This window comes from Pantherophis guttatus, chromosome 8 (assembly GCF_059756535.1).
Source record: "Pantherophis guttatus breed Tessera chromosome 8, ASM5975653v1, whole genome shotgun sequence".
In the NCBI taxonomy this organism is placed as follows: Eukaryota; Metazoa; Chordata; class Lepidosauria; order Squamata; family Colubridae; genus Pantherophis; species Pantherophis guttatus.
In genome coordinates, this window is record NC_142070.1 from 39156977 (window position 1) to 39179379 (window position 22403).

Consider the following 22403-nt stretch of genomic DNA (forward strand, 5'->3'; position numbering starts at 1 on the left):
CCAATTCCTGCTGCTAAGTTTAATATCCTCAAGCATGAGGTTGCTTAATGGAATAATGCATAATCCCCAAAGTCCAGTTTTAGCTATGTTACATAGTTCTCTTTGATTCTTAAAGGTTACAGTTAAGTTGTATCCTGCAAATTTATTATCAAATGGGTAATTCATGCAAAACTAAATACACTCACATTTAAAAATAGGATTTGAGGGTTACAAAACATTCCCTGCTATGGTTAAAGAAATACAGTACATAAATGCCTGTGGCAAGCTGTTCTTTGAAATTATCTCCACTAAATTATAATCATGCACGTTCAACTCTCTGTAATTAAACATTTAGATTTATTTATTCCAGATGTATTTGGTTCAAATAAATCCAGAACTTTTGTTGTAGTACTAGAGCTCTTACAAGTCTCCAGCATTTACAAATTGTCAGAAAATGAAGTGAATTGTCTCCTTTGGTTTTGCTTGCAGTATGTTCACTGATGACTTCATTTTATGCTGTTTTGGAAAAGGATATGGATTGTGTAATTAGGGCATTTTAGAAACTACTGGTTTCTTTTGAAGTAACCTAATGAAAGTGAACTTCAGACAAGCTATATTAATAAAAATGATCCCTACTTTAATTCCTCATTTTGAGCCAACATTTGCAGGCTCTGCAGATTATCCCTTTTAAAAAATATGGATGAAACCTAAAAAAAAAAAAGTTCTTAAAATTCCCGTAAGAAAGATTGGGTTAATTTCTTACGTAATATATTTAAATTTATGACATACTACTATATAAATTATATTGTTTGATATTTATATAAACACTAGAATTGTATTTTCAGTAAGTCTGGATGTTTAATTATATCTGAACCTTCAGTTAAAAGTTCTCATATTATAAAGTTTTAGATCAAGGGTGTCAAACTCGATTTCATTGAGGGTCTCATCAGGTTTGTGTTTAGCCTCGGGGGGCTGGGGTGGGTGTGGCCAGCTCAGTGTCACTTGTGTTGGAGTGCCTGTCGTGGCCCAAGCGCTCTGCCAGTGAAAACGGGCTTCTGAGCTCCATTTTTGGCTACGACAGCCTCCTGAAACCCTCTGCCAATGAAGACAGCCCTCCTGAGCTCCGTTTTTGCTGGCAGAGGCACCGTGGGCCGGTCCTTCACTATTTCCAGGGCAGCCCCGTGGGCCAGATCTAAGCACCCTGCAGGCCGGATGCATCCCCCTGGCCTTGAGTTTGACATCCTTGCTTTAAGTGATCCTGTTGATATGACATGCAAAAAAAGAAAGTACACCAACTTTGAGTTCCTTGATTATGTGTATCCGGAGATAGTAAAAATCAGCTGGTCCTTAGCAGTTCTTAAAACTAGGTAAATACATCACCAGATGAACAACAACACATTACAAATTACACCATGTCATTATTTATTTTACAAAAGAAAGCCAAAATGGAGAAGCCACACAACTGTGACTGATTTTGTGGCCTTTTTTTGCATTGAGTAACATGGCACTTGTCAAGTGTTAAATGAACACTGTGGTTATTAAGTGAATCAATTGTACCCAGTAAACTTTTTTTTTACTGAAAATCAAAAGTAAATGCTGAAACCAGCTAAAAACATTGAAAATTGCAGTATAAACGTGAGCTGGTTGCCAAGTGTTCCCAATGCAATCACATGCATGCACCTATTGTAACTTCAAAAGTGAGTCATAAGTAGTGTTTGGGGATCCATTGTAACTTTGAACAGTTGTTCAAAGTGACAGTTGTAAATCAAGAAGTACCTGTATTTGTCTTAATACAGAAAATGGTGGAATTTTAAAGGAAAGATTAAAAAAGTTAGTCTTTCCCTATATTCTTATTCTCCCTTTCTGTTTTGAAAAGCCTATCTTGAGTGTGGGAGGAACTTTCTATTTATTAATGATCCTCTGCTCAATGCTTCTTGTACACAGAGCAGCCAACTTAAAACATTCCAATTTGAGACTATGGAAAGATATAGCGATAAGAAAAAATCAGTAGAGATTGGTGGGATGTTTGGATAAGACAGGAAGACAGATGTTTGGATAAGACAGGAAAATCAATTTATCAATTCTACCACTTCAGTTAGTTTTTCTCTGGGGTTAATAGCCCTAACACATTTACAATATGATTTACTGTATGTCATTTTTATTTCTCTAGGATGCTCTTGATAAGATGCTCCATATTCTACCTCTTCCTTCTGCTACCATTTAGCTCCTGGATGCAGAAACTACCTACTAGAGATGAAGAACTTTTTCAGATGCAGATCCAGGACAAAACCTTTTTTCATGATTCTTCAGTACTACCTGATGGAGCAGAGATCAGTAGTTATCTCTTCAGAGGAACACCCAAACGGTATATTGATTCATGTAATGTAAAGATAAGAAGTTATATATACTTGTCTTGCCTCTGTTCTTTCAGTCAGTCTTGATTCCTGGCAACTATATGGGCAAGTCCATTCAATTTTCTCAGCAACACTTGTCATTGCTTTCTTCTTAGGGCTGAGAGAAAGGAACTGGCTCAAGGTCGCCTAGTGTCAACTTTGTGAGGTAGTCCAGACAGGAAACATAGCCAGACGATCTAATTCTACTTTATTGTAAGATTACTTTAACAGAATCTTGCAAATCTGAAAGTATAGTCCCCTTACAGCACAAGAAGTTAGGGAGTGTTTCTTCTGAGCCTCTTTCTCTGCTCTAGGCTAAATTGCCTTTTATCTGACTGTTCTCTTGGCTGCATCTCTTTGTGCTGTTCTCCAAAGTCACCTCCACATATTATATCTTGTGTCTAATGCAGGATAAGTTCACTGTTTTTCATCTGCTACACTTCTTCTTTAGTGATTCCATACAGAGCTCCTTTATGAACACTAACTAGCAATCAGAAGACATGAAAACTCCTTAATCTCATAACACATGAACAGACTCAACCATAATTTAAACTGGGAAACTGTAAATTTATTTATTTATTTATTTATTTATTTATTTATTTATTTATTTATTTATTTATTAAATTTTTATACTGCTCCCTCTCCCGAAGGACTCGGGGCGGTGAACAGCCAAGATTAAAAAACATACAATATAAACATTAAAATACATTTAAAACAAAATTAAATCCAAAATGGCTCCCCAATTTAAAACGCCTTACCCATAACCCTATAATTAAAACAAATTTAAAATTTCCACATTAAAAGGGGGAGGATTTAGGCCAGGCCAGCTTGATGAAATAGAAGAGTCTTAAGCGCGCGGCGGAAGGTGCGTAGATCCGGGATCCTCCGTATCTCCGGGTGGAGCTCGTTCCAGATCGTAGGTGCCCCCACAGAGAAGGCTCTCCCCCTAGGGGCCGACAGATGACATTGTTTGGCCGACAGCACCTGGAGGAGCCCCTCTCTATTGGAGCGTACTGGCCGGTGGGAGGCTATTGGTGGTAGCAGGTGGTCCCGTAAATAACCAGGTCCTAAGCCATGGAGCGCTTTAAAGGTGATAACCAGAACCTTGAAGCGCACCCGGAAGACCACCGGGAGCCAGTGCAGCTCACGCAGGAGAGGTGTTACATGGGAACTCCACGTCGCTCCCATAACCACCCGTGCGGCCGCACTCTGCGCCAGTTGGAGCCTCCGAGTGCACCTCAAGGGGAGCCCCATGTAGAGAGTGTTGCAATAGTCCAGATGAGAGGTAATGAGGGCATGAGTGACTGTGCGTAGGGAGTCCCGATCTAGAAAGGGACGCAACTGGCGGATCAAAATCCTCCCGGTCACGGCTGTCAAGTGGTCTTCTAAAGACAGCCGTGAATCCAGGAGGACGCCCAAGTTGCGAGCCCTATCCGTGAGGGCCAATGATTCGCCCCCAATAGTCAGCGATGGCACCAGCTGACTATATCGGGACGTCGGAAACCACAGCCACTCGGTCTTGGATGGGTTGAGCCTGAGCCTGTTCCTCCCCATCCAGATCTGTACACCCTCCAGGCACTGGGACATCACTTCAAGGGCATCGGTGGGGTGGTCCACATCCCAACAGTGGTCCACATCCCAGGTAAACATCCTAGACCAAGTTGAATCCAAAAAATCCTAAGAATTTCCAGGAAGATTGGCATTCAGACAAATCTGCCATCAATGGGTAAAGGTATAGGGTCTCCTCACACATATGTGTTAGTCGTTCCCGACTCTAGGGGACAGTGCTCATCTCCATTTCAAAGCCGAAGAGCCTGCGCTGTCCGAAGATGTCTCTGTGGTCATGTGGCTGGCATGACTAAATGCCAAAGGCACACAGAACGTTGTTACCTTCTCACCAAAGGTGGTCCCTATTTTTCTACTTGCATTTTTTACGTGCTAGATTGGCAGAAGCTGGGACAAGTAACGGGAGCTCACCCCATTATGCGGCACTAGGGATTCAAACCGCTGAACTGCCGACCTTTCGATCGACAAGCTCAGTCTCTTAGCCACTGAGCCACCACATCCCTTTCTGCCATCAATAGGCACATAGAAATAAACCACATTCATATACCATTCAAAAGAGACAATAAAGAAGCTAAGAATAGGAAACAAGAAGATGAGAATACATAATCTTCAGCAGCCTATAGCCATATAAACACAGATTAACATCAGACAAACCAAATCAAGCAAACCAAATCAAGCAGAAAACTATATCCTAATCAAGGATCTACCAAGGACAAACCACATCCCACCAATAATTGCAGGGCAAGCTGCATTATGTAAATAGGGAACAAATGCCACAATCCCTTGCAATGATGATGTTCCCTAGTTGGGAATGAAATGAAATGAAATTGCAAGCAAATAACTAAGCTCATAGAGCATCAAGAACCCCACAGTTCAATATATGAGTTACATATATTCTATTGTCTCTGTGTCCTTAATTTTGCATTGTGAAGAAAGTTACGCTTTTATTCATCTTTTCATAGGTTTTTTTTTGTGGTAGAGGAAGATAATACACCATTTGCAGTTACAGTGACTCCTTGTGACACACCTTTGGAATGGAAACTGAGTTTGCAAGACCTCCCTGAAGAGTCAAGTGGAGAAGGGTCAGGTAAATTACAGTAAAAACCGAACAAAGATTATTAATTTTGTTAAATATGAATAAGATGACATAGAAAATATACTGAATTCCATCAGCAATTGCTGCTTAAAAAATTAGTAAATAAGAATTAATTTTTAATAATTGAATGATAGATTACATGTTTCCCTACCTTATCAAAAAGTCATTTTACTAGTTTTGGTTAAACAGGCAAAAAATTGGAGATAATTATAAACCAATAGAGGAGGATGTCTTATTTCATCTATTCTTCTCCTGCACTAATCTTAGGTGTAGCCATAATTCTTTACATGTACCCTACATATATAAATATGTACTACTAAAATAAGCAAGCTTTTACACCACCCGAACAGAAAAAGTACAGTTAGTCCTCAACTTTCAACCACAATTTAATCTCAAATTTCTGTTGCTTACTGAGACAGCTATTAAGTGAGTTTTGTCCCATTTTATGACCTTTCTTGCCACAGTTGTTAAGCACTACAGTTGTTAAGTTAGTAACACAGTGTTAAGTGAATCTGGATTCCCTATTGACTTTGCTTGTAAGAAGGTCGCAAAAGGGGATCACATGACTCAGGACACTACACCATCATAAATATGAGTTTTTCCCAATGTCTTTGGCTGTCTTGAATGCTGTAATATGAATCCAATATTATTTATACAATAACTGAATTCTTTGAAAACATGTCCATATGTCATTTTATAATTATGTGTCCACAAAAGTTGATTTTAGCAGTTTAGTTTAGTTTTTCATATAGAGACATCTTTTCTCCAAAATGTCTTCTGTTTTTGTTTATAAAGCTCCTCTGCTTTATTATGTTATGAGATGCAAATCATATATTATAAAATACATATATTAGTGGGTATAACAGTATTTGTGTAAACTATAAATTGCTAACTTTATTAATTTACATTATTTAAACCATTTTTCAGGAACAAGGTTAGTTAACAATTATATTTACAATGTTAATTATAATTTTGAATGTTAATGAACATAAGGTTGCTCGAATTGAACAACTAAATATGTATTGATAGACTTTTGTGAAATTCATTGCATTATTTTGTAATATAATAAGGTATCTATTTTCAGTTTGATACTTAATACGGAGATCTGCATAGTATTACAGTATTATTTATTGGTAGGGATATGTGTGTGTATGTATGTATACAGTCAGGTCCAGAAATATTGGGACATCGACACAGTTCTAACATCTTTGGCTCTATACATCACCACAATGGAGTTGGAATGAAACAAACACAATGTGCGTTAACTGCAGACTGTCAGCTGTAATTTGAGGGTATGTACAGCCAACTCAGGTGAACGGTGTAGGACTTACAGCAGTTTGTATATGTGCCTCCCACTTGTTAAGGGACCAAAAGTAATGGGACAATTGGCTTCTCAGCTGTTCCATGGCCAGCTGTGTGATATTCTCTCATTACCCCAATTACAATGTGCAGATAAAAGGCCCAGAGTTCATTTCAAGTGTGCTATTTGCATTTGGAATCTTGCTGTCAACTCTCAAGATGAGATCCAAAGAGCTGTCACTATCAGTGAAGCAAGCCATCATTAGGCTGAAGAAACAAAACAAACCCATCAGAGAGATAGCAAGAACATTAGGCATGGCCAAAACAACTGTTTGAAACATTCTCAAAAAGAAGGAATGCACCAGTGAGCTCAGCAACACCAAAAGACCTGGGAGACCATGGAAAACAAGTGTGGTGGATGACCGAAGAATTCTTTCCCTGGTGAAGAAAACACCCTTCACAACAGTTGGCCAGATCAAGAACACTCTCCAGGAGGTAGGTGTATGTGTGTCAAAGTCAACAATCAAGAGAAGATTTCACCAGAATGAATACAGAGGGTTCACCACAAGATGTAAACCATTGGTGAGCTTCAAAAACAGGAAGGCCAGATTAGAGTTTGCCAAACAACATCTAACAAAGCCTTCACAGTTCTGGAACAAGATCCTATGGATAGATGAGACCAAGATCAACTTGTACCAGAGTGATGGGAAGAGAAGAGTATGGAGAAGGAAAGGAATTGCTCATGATCCTAAGCATACCACCTCATCAGTGAAGCATGGGGGTGGTAGTGTCATGGCATGGGCATGTATGGCTGCCAATGGAACTGGTTCTCTTGTATTTATTGATGATGTGACTGCTGACAAAAGCAGCAGGATGAATTCTGAAGTGTTTTGGGCAATATTATTTGCTCACATTCAGCCAAATGCTGCAGAACTCATTGGACGGCGCTTCACAGTGCAGATAGACAATGACCCAAAGCATACTGCGAAAGCAAGCAAAGAGTTTTTGAAGGGACAGAAATGGAATGTTATGGAATGGCCAAGTCGATCACCTGACCTGAATCCCATTGAGCATGCATTTCACTTGCTGAAGACAAAGCTGAAGGGAAAATGCCCCAAGAACAAGCAGGAACTGAAGACAGTTGCAGTAGAGGCCTGGCAGAGCATCACCGGGGATGAAACCCAGTGTCTGGTGATGTCTATGCGTTCCAGACTTCAGGCTGTGATTGACTGCAAAGGATTTGCAACCAAGTATTAAGAAGGGAAAGTTTGATTTGTGATTATTATTTTGTCCCATTACTTTTGGTCCCTTAACAAGTGGGAGGCACATATGCAAACTGCTGTAAGTCCTACACCATTCACCTGAGTTGGATGTACATACCCTCAAATTAAAGCTGACAGTCTGCAGTTAACACACATTGTATTTGTTTCATTCCAACTCCATTGTGGTGGTGTATAGAGCCAAAGATGTTAGAATTGTGTCGATGTCCCAATATTTCTGGACCTGACTGTATATATATATATACACATACACACACACATATATATGTATGAATATAATATAATACATATATAATGTATTATATACATATATATAATATATATATTTCATATTCATATATATGAAAAACAATGAGAACAAAGACAAAAAAAGTTAAAGCTACTTAGGAAAACAATAACGTCCCTCATCTTTGCATTCCAATTGATCTGCAATATTTTGTGATGGTATGTGAGAATGACCTGAGGAACAAGGGAAAGAAATGTTGCAGATGAAATGATCAGACAATGGAGGAGAGACAGCCAAGTGGCTTAACTGTCAGAGAAAGAAGCTTTCTTTAATTGATTAGGAAATTAAAAGTAGCAGCAGGAAATTTATAACTTCCAGACTTGAACATTTCTTTTAATGCAGCTTTACAGTAAAGTAGAATTAGTTCATCTAATCATATTTCCTGTCTGGTTTTCTTAGGAGGCCAGCACATTTAGACCTTCCCTTTAGAAACCGTACTGTGTTTTGTGTTTACTTAGTTTCCAAATCTGTCATTTTTGTCTCTTTTAGGTGAACCCGAGCCACTTGAACAACAGAATCAGCAGATTATTCGTGAAGAAGACACAGAGCTATTTTCATACAGAGGAAATGATGTTGAGTATTTTGTATCTTCTACTTCACCTTCTGGGTTATACCAGTTAGAACTCTGGTCAACAGAAAAGGATACAAACTTTAAAGTCTATGCTAGTACAACTCCAGAGTCAGATCAACCATATCCTGAACTACCTTATGATCCAAGAGTTGATGTCACTTCTCTTGGTCGTACAACTGTCAGTTTGGCATGGAAACCTAGCCCTACAGCTTCAGTATTGAAACAGCCAATACAATATTGTGTAGTCATTAATAAAGAACACAATTTCAAAAGTCTCTGTGCTGTTGAGACTAAACAGACTGCTGATGATACATTTATGAAGGCTCCTAAACCTGGTCTGGATTTTAGCCCTTTTGATTTTGCCCATTTTGGATTTTCTTCCAACAGTAATTCTGGGAAAGAACGCAGCTTCTTAAAACCAACACCAAAGCTTTATTCAAAACTTTATTCAAAGCCTAAGGTTGATCTGGAAAAGATATGCATTGGAAACAAGAATATATTTACTGTATCTGAACTGAAACCTGGTACACAGTACTATTTTGATATATTTGCTGTAAATGTCAATACAAATATGAGTACTGCCTATGTTGGTACTTTTGCAAGAACTAAAGAAGAGGCCAAACAGAAGACAGTTGATTTAAAAGATGGGAAGATTATAGATGTATTTGTCAAGAGAAAAGGCACCAAATTTTTGCGGTTTGCTCCTGTTTCGTCACATCAAAAAGTTACATTTTTTGTTCACTCATGTCTCAATGCCATACAAATGCAAATTAAAAGAGATGGAAAACTTCTGTTGTCTCAAAATGTTGAGGGTGTCCATCAGTTTCAACTTAGGGGAAAGCCAAAAGCCAAATACCTCATTCGACTGAAAGGAAATAAGAAGGGAGCTTCCATATTGAAGTTTTTAGCCACAACAAGGCCCAATAAGCAGTCATTTCCATCTCTTCCTGAAGATACAAGAATTAAAGCCTTTGATAAACTTCGCACATGTTCCTCAGTCACAGTGGCATGGCTAGGTACACAAGAAAGAAACAAGTTTTGCATCTACAAGAAAGAAGTAGATGATGATTATAATGAGGAGAAAAAGAAAAGAGAACAAAATCAGTGTCTGGGACCAGACTTGAGAAAAAAATCAGAAAAAGTCCTCTGTAAGTATTTTCACAGTCAAAACCTACAAAAAGCAGTTACCACAGAGACAATTAAAGGTCTAAAGCCTGGCAAATCCTATGTTCTGGATGTTTATGTCATAGGACATGGTGGGTATTCAGTCAAATATCAAAGCAAATTAGTGAAAACAAGAAAATTCTGTTAGGGATCTTTTACATAAAAATCAGCAGAACCTTACTGGATCAACTAACATACAGAATAGAAGTTGTAAACTGTATTGGTATTATGTATAGGAGATATTAACATCTATATTTATGTTTACAGAAAGACTGAGACTAGTGCTCTTCGTTGGTATCTGACGGTTGCATTATCATGCATCTGGTGGTCTATGTTTGATGATCAGTAAATAATCAAGATAGCAGGGAATAATGATGAACCTGCCCTTTTTGCTTCCATATTGCATGAAGTGCTTCTAAATTATTTTATCACATCAAAGGCTGGCACAAATCATTCAGTATATATTAGTCATAGGCAAAGACAAGAACCAAAACTTCTATCCAGTCTCTTTTCATAGACTACGGTTTATGTAACTTATTTTACTGTCTTGTTTAATATGTCTATGTTTCTATGTTGTAAACTATGAAAAATCTTTTCCTGTTAAAAGCATAGATCTAAATTAAATATTAACTGGGATTTCCAGTTTTATTGTTAATATAAATTCCTATCTGAATTAATTTTAAATGCTTAAAAAGTGTATGTATTTCATGTACAAAATTGTAAGTCATTATATTCCTGTATATAAAATTAAAATATTAGATTATACATTCGTATTCATATTAATGTTTCATATATCTACATAGCCATAGCCATATACATAAATTTGTATAATTCTAAATGTATTTTGACCATCTTTAATTAGTAATTATCTGAACATCATTTAATTGTTAGTATATTTCAAATATTTTTCGATTTGTCAGATCAATCCTTTCATTTCTATAGAAACAATAAGATAATCTACTTGTGCTTAAAATGAAAGAAACTGATATGTATGCCTTTTTCTTTTTATTCATGCTAATAGCTTGGCCTATTATATAGTAAGCAAAATCCAATGCATAATCAGGCTTTCTTACTTTTTACTGATTCCTATATATATATTTACATCATCATAATTTTATTTTGGATTATACCATGTGACCTACATATTGAACACTTCAGAGATACAAATGAAAGAAAGGCAAATATGGATTATTAATAATGTTTATTTTCTGCATTTTCATAGAAATCAGATTAAAAGTTAGATCTTCATCAAGCAGTTCCTTTTTTGTTTTCATTTGTTTTCTGAAAACAAAGCAATCATAGCAATTGTTGTCAAAGTATTTTTTTAAAACAGCATAACATTAGAATTTACCCAGACATTTCTAGCTTTAAAATTTGAAGGCAGAACTGAATGAAATATATAGAAAGGTAATATTTTGTCTAGTGGCAGATAAAATCTGCAAAAGATGCAAAGCTGATTACAATAAAGAATAATGTGGGTATAGGTGTGAAAACACTTTTCTAGCCAATTAGCCAATTCCTGGCCAATGGGCAGGACTGCCTTTGTAATAATACAAAAATGAATATACGTGTGCATATACATTGTGTGTGTGCAAGTGTGTTACACTTGTAACTTTCTAAGGATCTAGTTTCCCTTTTTTTCAGAGAGTTTGGGTATCTCCTGCTTTTACTCTCAGAGCAGAAAGTCCAACTCATTATGGTACTTTAATTATATAGCCACTTTTTTGGAGATGAGCAGAAGCAAAATGGGCAGACAAAGAATTGGCAAGAAATGGCAAGAAAAATTATACGTTTTCTTTGTGATATGTCCTCTTTAATGCAGGCAGGACCAGAACTGGGAAAAGCAAAGTTTGGGCTCAGCAGATTGCAACTATATCCCTATTTCATGGAGCTTTGGCAGTTCATTCTATAAAAAAAACTGTTTAACAATATCCATTCACCACCCTACTCCATGGTTTTCAGACTCTATTTTTCTGGCAATCAAAATGTTGATACGATGGGAAGCTGTGTTAGAGAAGCACTTTGTAAAGCATGTAAATAAAAGCAGTTGACATTTCCAACAACTTCCTGTCTGGTTGTGAAACCATAGTCTGTAATTTTGCAGCTGGATCATTTTTCCAAATACACAAATTCTCATTTGAGTACAGTTAAACTTGTTTCTGAAATATTTCTGTAGATAGCTGTATGGTTAACATTGTGTTTGATTCATTTTATACTTCCAGATGACTGAAGTTAGTGCATATTATTCAGTCATATTAAAATTAAATATCACAGACTTTACAGTATATCACATGTTCAGAATCTTTGTGACATAGGTTTGGTAGGTATCTATGCAAGAAAGGTTGGAACATTATTTTAACTCCAAATTTAATATAATAAGGGATCTGTTCAGCTCTAAATGCAGATTAAAAGATCAATGGAAGTAAATGAGAATATGCAACAATGCCTTCTATTTCTTTCATTGTCCTTGTGGACACCTATGTTTGGCCTGAATCTAAGACTGGAACAAAACTATAACAAAAAATTAAATGCATATGCCATCTGATGTCCAGTGACTGAATATTTATGGATGGAATGACATTTCTCATAGCTTTTACAACTCTGTCAAACTTCTCAACTCTTTTGAATAGAGACAAAAAATGATTTAAAATTACACATTCACTGTAATATATAGCTTGACCTCTTAGGTAAACAAGTAACATTTGTAAACTAGTGGGTTCACTTGGAAATTTGAGAGTACCATGAACCCTTATTAAATTAAAGGAATTGAGATTATACCTATTCACATAATGGTAGCTTTAGCCACAAACCTAATTCCAAACTATTTATTAAAATGTATGTTTTTGCCTTTTTAACCTTACACAATGTTCTGTTTAAAAATGTACAAAATGTGGAATGTATTTTGTTTCAAGTTTGGAACAAAATAGATTCATTTGAAACTTTTCATCAAGAAGGATTGAATTGGCTGTGTTCTGATGGAACAATCCTCAAAATAGCTTCAGTGTCTTGTTTTGACCTTGAAACAAAATTTTCCAAATGTACACATTTTGTTTGGAGGCTGTAATATTCAAAATGATAATTGTGATTTAAAAAGTACATTTGAAACTTGCATTACTTATATATTTATCTGAACACTGTTCTCTCTATTTCCCACCAGCTCCATCTATACAGTGGCAGCATTCTTAACAGTTTTCCGTTAAAATGCAAAAAGAATTTCATGGGGTTTTCCAAGAAAATATATTATAAACCTTAGCATGTTAATATTAACAGAAGGTCCATCTACCGGTATGGAAATTTAATAAGGACAGAAATATGTCTTAGGAATTAAGTTCATTTATGTATGCTTTCATTAATTTCATATGTTCATGCTGTTGTTATTTGGGATAAGCAAGACAAAGAGTAAAAAAATAGTGAAGTAAAGATTGAAAGGAAGAAAAAGAAATATAGCTAAATTTAGTCTACAGCAATACTAATCATTAAACTCCTCCAGATTCTTCTATCCTTGCGAGCCATTGTGACTTTAAATATACCAATACCAATGTAATGAATTAATACCAATGTAATACCAATGTATTCATTACCTTTACAAATTACAATTTATTCATGGCTTATTTTTTTCTTTAAATATTTGCCTCTTTTGTTTTAGTATTAATTCCATAGAACCATCACTTTCTTGGATGGTCAATTATTATTCATATGAACCTTCATTTGAATCGGTACATTCCTATATTTTACTTTTTGTTAATTGATCTTCAGTCTCACTGCATGACTGAATTCTACCTCAATGTACTTCTTTTGTACTGTAACTCATTCAGTATGCATAAATTCCTGATTGTATTTTTGTTCTACTGCACAGTTCTTAAATATCTATTCATAATTAATTAAACTTACTTTAAAATTTCTCTCTACATACTGAAATCTTATTTCCATATAAACAAAGAAACAACAAAATGGGCAAAAGCACTCTCTCATACACAACCACTTTCTTTCATTCACTTTCATTCATTGTTTTTGAATGATTAATGTGAAAAATCCTTGTGGTTAGCATGCTGTTCTAATGATTTTATTATAGTTTATATCAATTACAATTGATTATTATTCTGAAACTTATATAGATGTGGTTAAAAGATGACATTCCAAATGTTTAAGGAATTATGGCATATTCAGATGAAGGGTTTGGCATACTCCGACCTTTGTAAATAATCCATGAAACTCAAATCAAAGACGACTTTCTGCCTTACTCCCAAACTAATGTACTTCCTCTGAAGTTGTATTTAATGACCATCCCAAACACACTCGTTCTGCTTTTAAGATTTGTGTTAAGACCTCCACCAGATATTTTAATTTGCTTTAAAATTCTTGTACTGACTCTTCATTTTGAAAAAAATTGATACTCAATGCCACTGGTGTATGTATGTATGTGTGCAAGTGTGTGTGTGTGTGTGTAGTAGTCCTGATGGATGAGCATCCCCTTAGTATGTAGTTCTATGCATATGGGGAAAAATGTTGTTGACTAATTAAGCCATGTTTTTTATTTCATAAAATTTTATATTCCGATCTATGATTAGGATATGAAATACAAAATAATTACTCTTTTTTAAAATAACCCTTGAAGAATTTTTTGGTATAAGATGTTGTGGCTATCTGGGAAAATTCATCAATCAACAATTGTTACTATTATTGTGAACTTGGATTTTCAACTGCAGGAAAGGTTTGATTTTTTATTTTGTTTTCTATTGTAATTAGTAATGTTTTTATGGTAGATTATCACCTGTCTTGAGTGTGTTAAGGACAGAAAGGCAAGCTAATTAGAAATTGGAAGTCAGAGAGGTAAGCAGAGCACTGGCAAGATGTGAGGTAGGAAAGGGAGAGCAGAGACATAAGTCTCTATTGATTTGCTATTAATGTAGGAATTTAAGATTGATATTTACTATTACCCTTCGTTACCATTAAAAATATTTTTCAAACTGACAGGTACTGTAAGAGTCTGACCATCATAGATAATTTCATATAAGGAATTGGTAGAAGTTCTTGGAAACTCTTCAACTTGTTTTATGAAAGAAACACTCTTTAAAAGGATCAGTCTTATAATTGCTGGTGCAGGTTTATTCTCTTGGGATAACTTTGCTTGTAATTTCAATCAATATCCTGGCTTAAATATTCCTGGAATGCAGGCTTTTATATTCTTGCGAAGTATATGGTGTGAAGGAGGGATGGAGAGTAGCTTCTTCATGTTTTCCAAGAGTTGAATGCATTATTGGGTAATGTGTATCTTTTAAAGAGACAGTTTTCACACGTATAGTCAACCTGGATACTGAATTAACCCGTTTTCTGAGAATGAATCTGGATAAGCCTTGGAAGGGATCAAAGTATATACAGCCTATGTTTGGATATTAATGTATGATGTACTGTATATGTTGTACTTATGTACTTATGTGCAAATATATCTAAATGTGTAGGTTTTACACTATTAACTATTAATTCTATTTGGTACTGAATGAATGGGAAGTATAATTTTGGCTTTACTCTATATCTTCGGTTATGTTGATCACCAGAAAGCATCATATGACTAGTTTTGCATTTACAGGGATTCCTTAGATATGAGTAACCTATTTTATGGATTTGAACCTCTAATGGGAATTGAACTTGTGGACCTTCTGTGCTGTCCCTCTCTCTCTCTCTCCATCACCCTCTCTTTCTCACACACACCACATTGAGTTAAAAGCTTTTATTCAAACACTTTTGAATAAAAGCTTTTGAAGCTGTGGTTTTGAAGCAGTGGTTCCAAGATATTCCACATCATGAGTGGGTCTAGTTGCAATACTCAACAAGATTGGGGTGATACAGGAGTTCTCGGCAAAGCTCAATCCACAAAGATGCAACAAGCAGTCCAAAGTCAGTCCAAAGTCCAAACACAAGTTTGAGAAGCAAGACACATAAAACAGGAACACGGAGCAAGGAATTGGACATGTTGCAGCAACACCCATCTTTTTGGGTGGGATTAAATAGACAATGTTGATATGAGCCTTCATGATGAGCAAGGCTGCCTCCTCACAAATAGTCTGGCTGACTGACATTGTACCTGTCTCCTCTTTGCCCTGCACATCCTTGGATCGGGAGAAGGTGTAGACTCTATCTCTACATCTTTGCGATCAGCAGCAGCTGCATTTGTTCCTCACCTGAAGCTTCCAGCCTAATCTGCTGCAGCTACAGCTCTTTCGGTTTGGGCTCAGCCTGCTGCTCACCTGGTCTTTTAGTAGAATGGTATCCATGACTCACTTTCCCTTAAGTTCTCAGAGTGAAATACAGATATGACATAATGGTATATTTGTATCTGTCTGTTCTGATAGTTTAAGGTAAGGCAGTTTAGGTGTACCAATCTTACTTCTTTGGTAAACTTTCATGGCAGACTTTAGAATTTCCATACTCTACTTCAATATGTTATTTGTCAATTTGGCTTCTGAGAGTAGGATTTTATTGTGTAAAAGCAAAATGCTGCATGTAGTATTCATACTGTACTTACTGTACACATATATAGAGAGAGAACCAGTTTGGTCTAGTGGTTAAGGCACTAGTTTAGAAACTGGTTGACCACGAGTTCTACTACCACCTTAGCCATAAAAGCCAGCTGGGTGACTTTGGACCAGTCACTTTCTCTCAAAAAATCTGAAATCTGCGATTTCAACCCAAATCACAGAATTATTGTTGTAGGAAAAATAGGAGGAGAAAGGTGTGTTCGTTACCTTGAGTTATTTGTAAAAAGGTATCCTACCTTTATACAGCAGCACCAAGCAATTGTTATCTAAAATAAACAAGCTAAATTGTTGAGAACTAAATGCTGAGCAAAGTTTACAGCATTTGCATATAGGAAAATAAGATGTATTCATTTAAATGTAAAGTGAAAATTTATTTCTAGAGCAGTTACTTCTTTTTACATTTCTCTCAAGTGGTTGTTTTGATCTAGTTCTGCAGGATGAATACCACAAGCAGGCATTTTAGGTAATGCATTTTAGTTCTTTATTTTGGCTCTCGGCTTTGCTAATTTTTTCCAGTAGTTTTATGTTTAGAATTGCTATTGAGGGAAAGCTTTCATTTTCTTCTTTGGCAGCAATACCGATTTTACAGAATACTTAAAATCTTAGGAAAAAAAACAAATGCCTGCTTTGGTTAGCAAGTGATACAATTTGAAAACAGTCCAGCCCACTCTTCAAATCAATCTTTAAAGTGTTTATAAACAATTAATATCAGTCTAGGTCACAATGCAAACTCATGCTTTGCATGAAATAAACTATTTGAACACCAATTGTCTCTTCTTGTTTTAGTTGTCAACTGTCATGCTTTTTGTGTGTCTGGCTCTTAATCTAAAAAGCAACTTATGTCGACATCCTTTAATATTCTACATTTGAGGAAAGAAGTAAGTTTTATGTAATAATGTTTAGTAAATAAGGCTTAGCAATGCAATGAAAAATTTATTATTGTTCTGATGCAAATAATTATAGTTATCAGACAAAGTTAATAATTGATATGAACCTTAAAAATATCTAAAAGACTGTGAAGAGATTGCTGATATTTGGCCAACTTGCCAGCTAATACCAAGTCACTTGTGTGGTCAATGAAATGAAATATAATTCTATAAACCATTAAAATAAATATGTATGATTATCTTTAAAGAAGTTCAAAAAATTATTTTCTTGTAGCACCTTATTACTGCAACTTGCTACCATTAAGTTATGAAAAGTTCATTTCCTCTCACTGCTACTTGTTTTAACTTTCTTTAAACTGTTCTGCAAGAAAAAGGAGGTAAGATCACCAAACGGCTGTTCTCATATAGCAGTCAGTACAATCTCTTCCAAACCAAATATAAAAACTAATAGATAGCTTACTTATTCTTGCCCTCTGTGTGAACTTTGAAGGATTTTCCAATCTTTCCTGTTTCCCTGAGAACTGTGAATTTTCAGGGATAGGAGGACTCTGAGTGCTTCCTTTGGAAGAGACATCACTGCTCAAAAGCATTATGTCAAAGATAGCTTATTGAAAAAAATACAGAACCTTATGGAGATAAGTGTCTCACAATACAATTTATCAAGTTCTATCAAGGATTTCAGTTCACAATATTTTCTTTTTTCTGAATCTTTAGGATTTTCAAATTTTCTGTACAAACAAGCAAACAAGCACTTTGTAACTACTTTTTTGTAAGTAGTTATGGGAAAGGGAGCAACCTCCTGAACAATCTCAATCTCAAAATTTAGTGCAATTATTTCCTGGTATTCCATTACTCCTAAGAAATATTTTCATTCTTTTATCAGTTACTACTAATTACTACACTATAAATGTTCTATAACTTTTAGAAAATAAACTCTTAATAGTCCCTGCATTTGTAACAAACCAATTTTTTTTCAGATGCCCAACAATATTCAATCCTGTAAAATTTTATCTGCATATTGTGTATGTAAATGTTCTTAATTGATGTCAACTAGACAGTTTCAGCAGCTGGCAATATTGTTTGACTTTGTTTGAGCTCAGAAGAGTTGAATCCTGACTACCCACCCAGGCTGCGGTTAAACAACTAAAAAGAAAAAAGGAATGGACATAACTAACAGATATTTTATCCTACCATGCTGGCTGCCGTCTTGATTTTTTTTAACTGTACCCTGAAAACATTCTGGCAAGCTTTACTTTTACTTTATTTGATCAAGTAAGGTTTTTTTTTGTCATCTGTACTCCAAAAGACTGCAATTTATATATATATTATTTTTAATATAAATAGAAAGAGCAACATATTCAATATCAATATAAACAGTGTGTTGTCTGGTTACAATTATTTTGAGTAATACTCATTATAGTAATAACAATAATATTCTTTAGTAGTAATCTTCTAATGACAATGCTTTTCCCTCATAATATTAATACATATTAATTATTAATACAAATCAAAATTAATAAGTTACAATAATCAACCCAGGTAGTAAATTAATCTTTCTCTTGTGATTTAGAACTTCTGTTTCTCTTATTTAATCAATAGAAAAAAAATCCCATATCTCAAAATATTCAGTGTCTTCCTTTTCTTCAACTTTAAGTGTTAGTTTATTCATTTCTGCACATTCTAAGATTTTTGTTATTTTTTTCTGTAGGGATCTACTCACCCTTCCAATGTTGTGCAAACATGATTCTGGCCACTGTTAACACATGTACTATTAAATATACATTCCTTTTACTGTATTTTTCTGGTATAATGCCCAACAGAAATATTTCCGGTTTTAAATCTATATGTTCTTTTTATCATTTTTTCTATCCAGGTATGTATTTTAGTTCAATATTTTTTTGCTTTTGGGCATGTCCACCACATGTGGTATTATGAGCCTGGGGTTTGGTTGTACTTCCAACACTTGGCAGACATATTCTAAAACATTCTAGCTAATCTTGTCAATTTATAGTTTCTATCCCACAAAACTTTTGCCATTTGTCCAATTCTATAGAATGCACAAAGTTTTTAGCCCATGCTATCATGGCTTATTTTACTGGCTCCTCTTCCATTCTAATAGTCAATAGATAATTATAGAATTTTTAAATTAGTTTCTCCTCTGGTCCCATTAAGATTTGATCCAATTCTGTTGGCTCTTTATAAAAACCATATGTTTTAGCATCTTTATAATATCTAGATTGTATCTGTACATCCGGCCACCATGCTAAGTCTATTCCTTGGCTCTTCAATTCCTGTTTGTTTTTCAATTCCCCCTTCTCATTCAAAATATCTTTGTATCTTACAATTTTTCTCATATCCATCACATTTGGGTATATTAGTGCCTCATCATGAAGAGCCAGAATGGTATTTTCAAACAGTATTTTTCCTTGATTTTTGCCCATACTGAGAACAGAGCGTTTCTAATATAGTGTTTTGGAAATATTTGTGTGTTTTATATTTCCTGTACCATAGGAAGGCATGCCAACCCAGTTGCAAATCATGTCTCTCCAGTACAGGTAATCGTCTATGTCTCAGAGTTATCCATTTTTTAGCCAAGTAAGGGCAGCTGCTTGGTAGTATAATTCCTAGTTTGGCAACCAAAGCCTCCTCTATTGGTAGAGTCTTGTAGTAATTTCAGCCTAATTCTTACCTTTCTACCTTTCAGATTAAATTTGGATACTATTCTATTTAGTTCCTTGAAATATATCCTTTCTAGCTTTATTGGGATTGTTTGGAATAGGTATAACAGTCTCCGTAAGACATTCATTTTGATGGTGGCTATGCTTCCTAACAGTGATAGTTGCATGGTTTTCCACTTTTCCAAATTTAGCTTAATTTGCTGTGTTAGTTTTAAATAGTTGTCTTCTTTTATAGTTACACATCTCACTGATAGGTAGATTCCCAAATATTTTACTTTTTTAACTATCTGAATGTCTATCTTTTCCATTAGGTCTTATTTCTGTTTATCTGTGAGATTCTTAACTAAGATTTTAGTTTTCTTTTGATTTATTTTCAATCCTGCAACCTCATCGTCTTCTATTTTCTTTATTAATTTGAGTCCTATTTCTTGCAGTTCTTCTAAAATGAAAACAAAATCATCTGTGAAAGCTATCTTGGCAGATATTTCTATTTAACACTTCCAAAGTCAGAATAAATAGTAAGGGGACAATGGACATCCTTGTATTGTGCCTCTTTTAATATTAATATTCTCTGTTATGTCCCCATTTACAAACACTTTTGCAGAGAAGACTGCCATTTTTCAAACATCTATTTTAATTTTAATTTGTTACATCCTTTTTTCCTCTTACTATACTATTGAGAAACAAACAGTATTATCTCTTAGGAAATATAGAAAGCAAAGAACAAATGCTTTATTTGGCATTGGTGAAGTAAAATGGTAAATCTTCGTTAAAATGTGGGTAGCAGTTTCCATAAAGATTTCAGCAATTGTGATATAATGCTGTGTAAGTTGCCAAAGCAGACATTTATTTTGGAAGAGATTTTGCACACCATGCCTTAAGTATTTTACTAAAGCTATAAGCCATATGTCTGCATGAACTATTTGCAATAAAGGTGAATAAAAGAGCTTCTAGAGTTAATGTTTATTCATGACATTCATCTGGATGTAACATTCATGCTAATAGGCAAAATGAAATATTAATAATTGTAGAAACCAGTTGTGTTTGATGCAACAACATTTATAAATACAGGTTTTCTTACACCTTTCCAGGATAATAATCCACATTTTGCACCTAGATCAAGATTTACTTAAGATATTACCAGGGATATCTTGTAATTCCATTCAATGCTATTTGTATAATTATAAATCTAGCAGAGGACTAGCAGAGGATTGTAAAGGACTACAATCAACACATTCCTCAATGAACAGACATCTCTACCTTCCACAAAGCAGATAACTGCTTCAGTTTGCTCAATATGGCAAGGACTCAGATTTACAAACATTGTCTTCATCACTTTTTCCATGATGCTTGAAATGTGAATTGTCAGAGACTGAAATTTAAATGCCACCCAAGCAAAGATCCTCCCTCCTTGTATTTAAAAAGCCAAGTGCAATATATTGGCATTCAAGACATTTATTTCGAAGACCAATACTTTAAGATGTATGCCTGCCAGACAAAGAGGCAGTTTGGTGTAATGCTACACTTGTCAAGGTTCCAAGTAACACCCCCAATGAAACAAGACTCCGAAGCTAGAAGTTCCTTTTTATTAGAGATGTCATATTGGCACATCTGGGAAAGCCCGAATCTGAAAGCTTCCAGGTTTTTCCCATCCAAAAGCTTCCAGGTTTTTCCCATCCAAAAGAAAGAAAGACCCTTCCCCTGCACCCACATGTCCATTATATGGTCCAATCAATACACCGTCCCATCTGGAGATGCCTCCCAGTCATGCCACTCCAGGTGCAGGCAGAATGTCCTTGATTCCCAGAGAAAAGAACAATTCCCAGCCTCCCAGTTTCCCACAGCACTAAGTGTGGCAGCCCTGAAGAAGATGCCCTCCAGGGCTGACAACACTAGGACCTGGAAAAACCTGGAAAAACCTGACTTATCTTTTCTCAGGTAGAAAACTAGCTGGATAAGTTTAGGCAACCCTAGAAAGTAGATAGAAAAATGATTTTTGAAATTATTGCAAAGAAAACCTCATGGACTTATCTCCCAGAGATAAGCGAGTAATAGTATCTATATCTATATATCTCCATCTCTACCTACCTACCTACCTACCTACCTACCTACCTACCTACCTATCTACTTATCTATCTATTTATCTTATCTATCCTTTGCAGCAAACATAATTACAAAGTTATGTCTTATTTTTTTTTCTAATCATCAAAACCACAAGTCATAAGTACATTTTTTCCTATTTCATGCAAAATGTCTAGTCAAACATAAATGTAGATATTGTCTTTTGTCTAATGAAGGGAGTCAATTTAGCCATTTCTGCAAGTTCCATCATGTTCACCAACCATTCTTCTATAATGCGTAAGGTTGAATTTTTCACTTTTGAGCATATAATAATGTTGCTGTGGTTGTCATATGTAAAAACAAAGTTCCATGGCTTTTTTTCTAGCTGTATATTAATTCCAAAAGAAAGTTTCTGATTTCAATTATACATTAATCTTCGAAATCATCTGAATTGTGTATTTATTATATCCAACATTAAAAAAAAAAAATTACATATCCGCCATACATGATAAAATGTCCCCTGCCTGTTGGTGACATTTCTAGAAAAAATGTAAAGTAACTTTATATATTCTAGAGAACTACACTGGTGACAAATATGAATACTATG

The 22403-nt window shown here is 35.3% G+C and overlaps 1 protein-coding gene across 1 annotated transcript in view; it reads left to right on the forward strand.

The window, feature by feature from the left end:
- NDNF (neuron derived neurotrophic factor) overlaps positions 1–10886 on the forward strand; it is a 28390-nt gene extending 17504 nt beyond the window's left edge. The window contains exons 2-4 of the mRNA XM_034442677.3: positions 2150–2344; positions 4901–5025; positions 8389–10886. Coding sequence (XP_034298568.2) covers positions 2151–2344; positions 4901–5025; positions 8389–9782 — 1713 coding nt within the window. The 5' untranslated portion in view covers position 2150 and the 3' untranslated portion in view covers positions 9783–10886. The remainder of the gene's footprint in view (positions 1–2149; positions 2345–4900; positions 5026–8388) is intronic.
- Positions 10887–22403: the final 11517 nt, after the last annotated feature.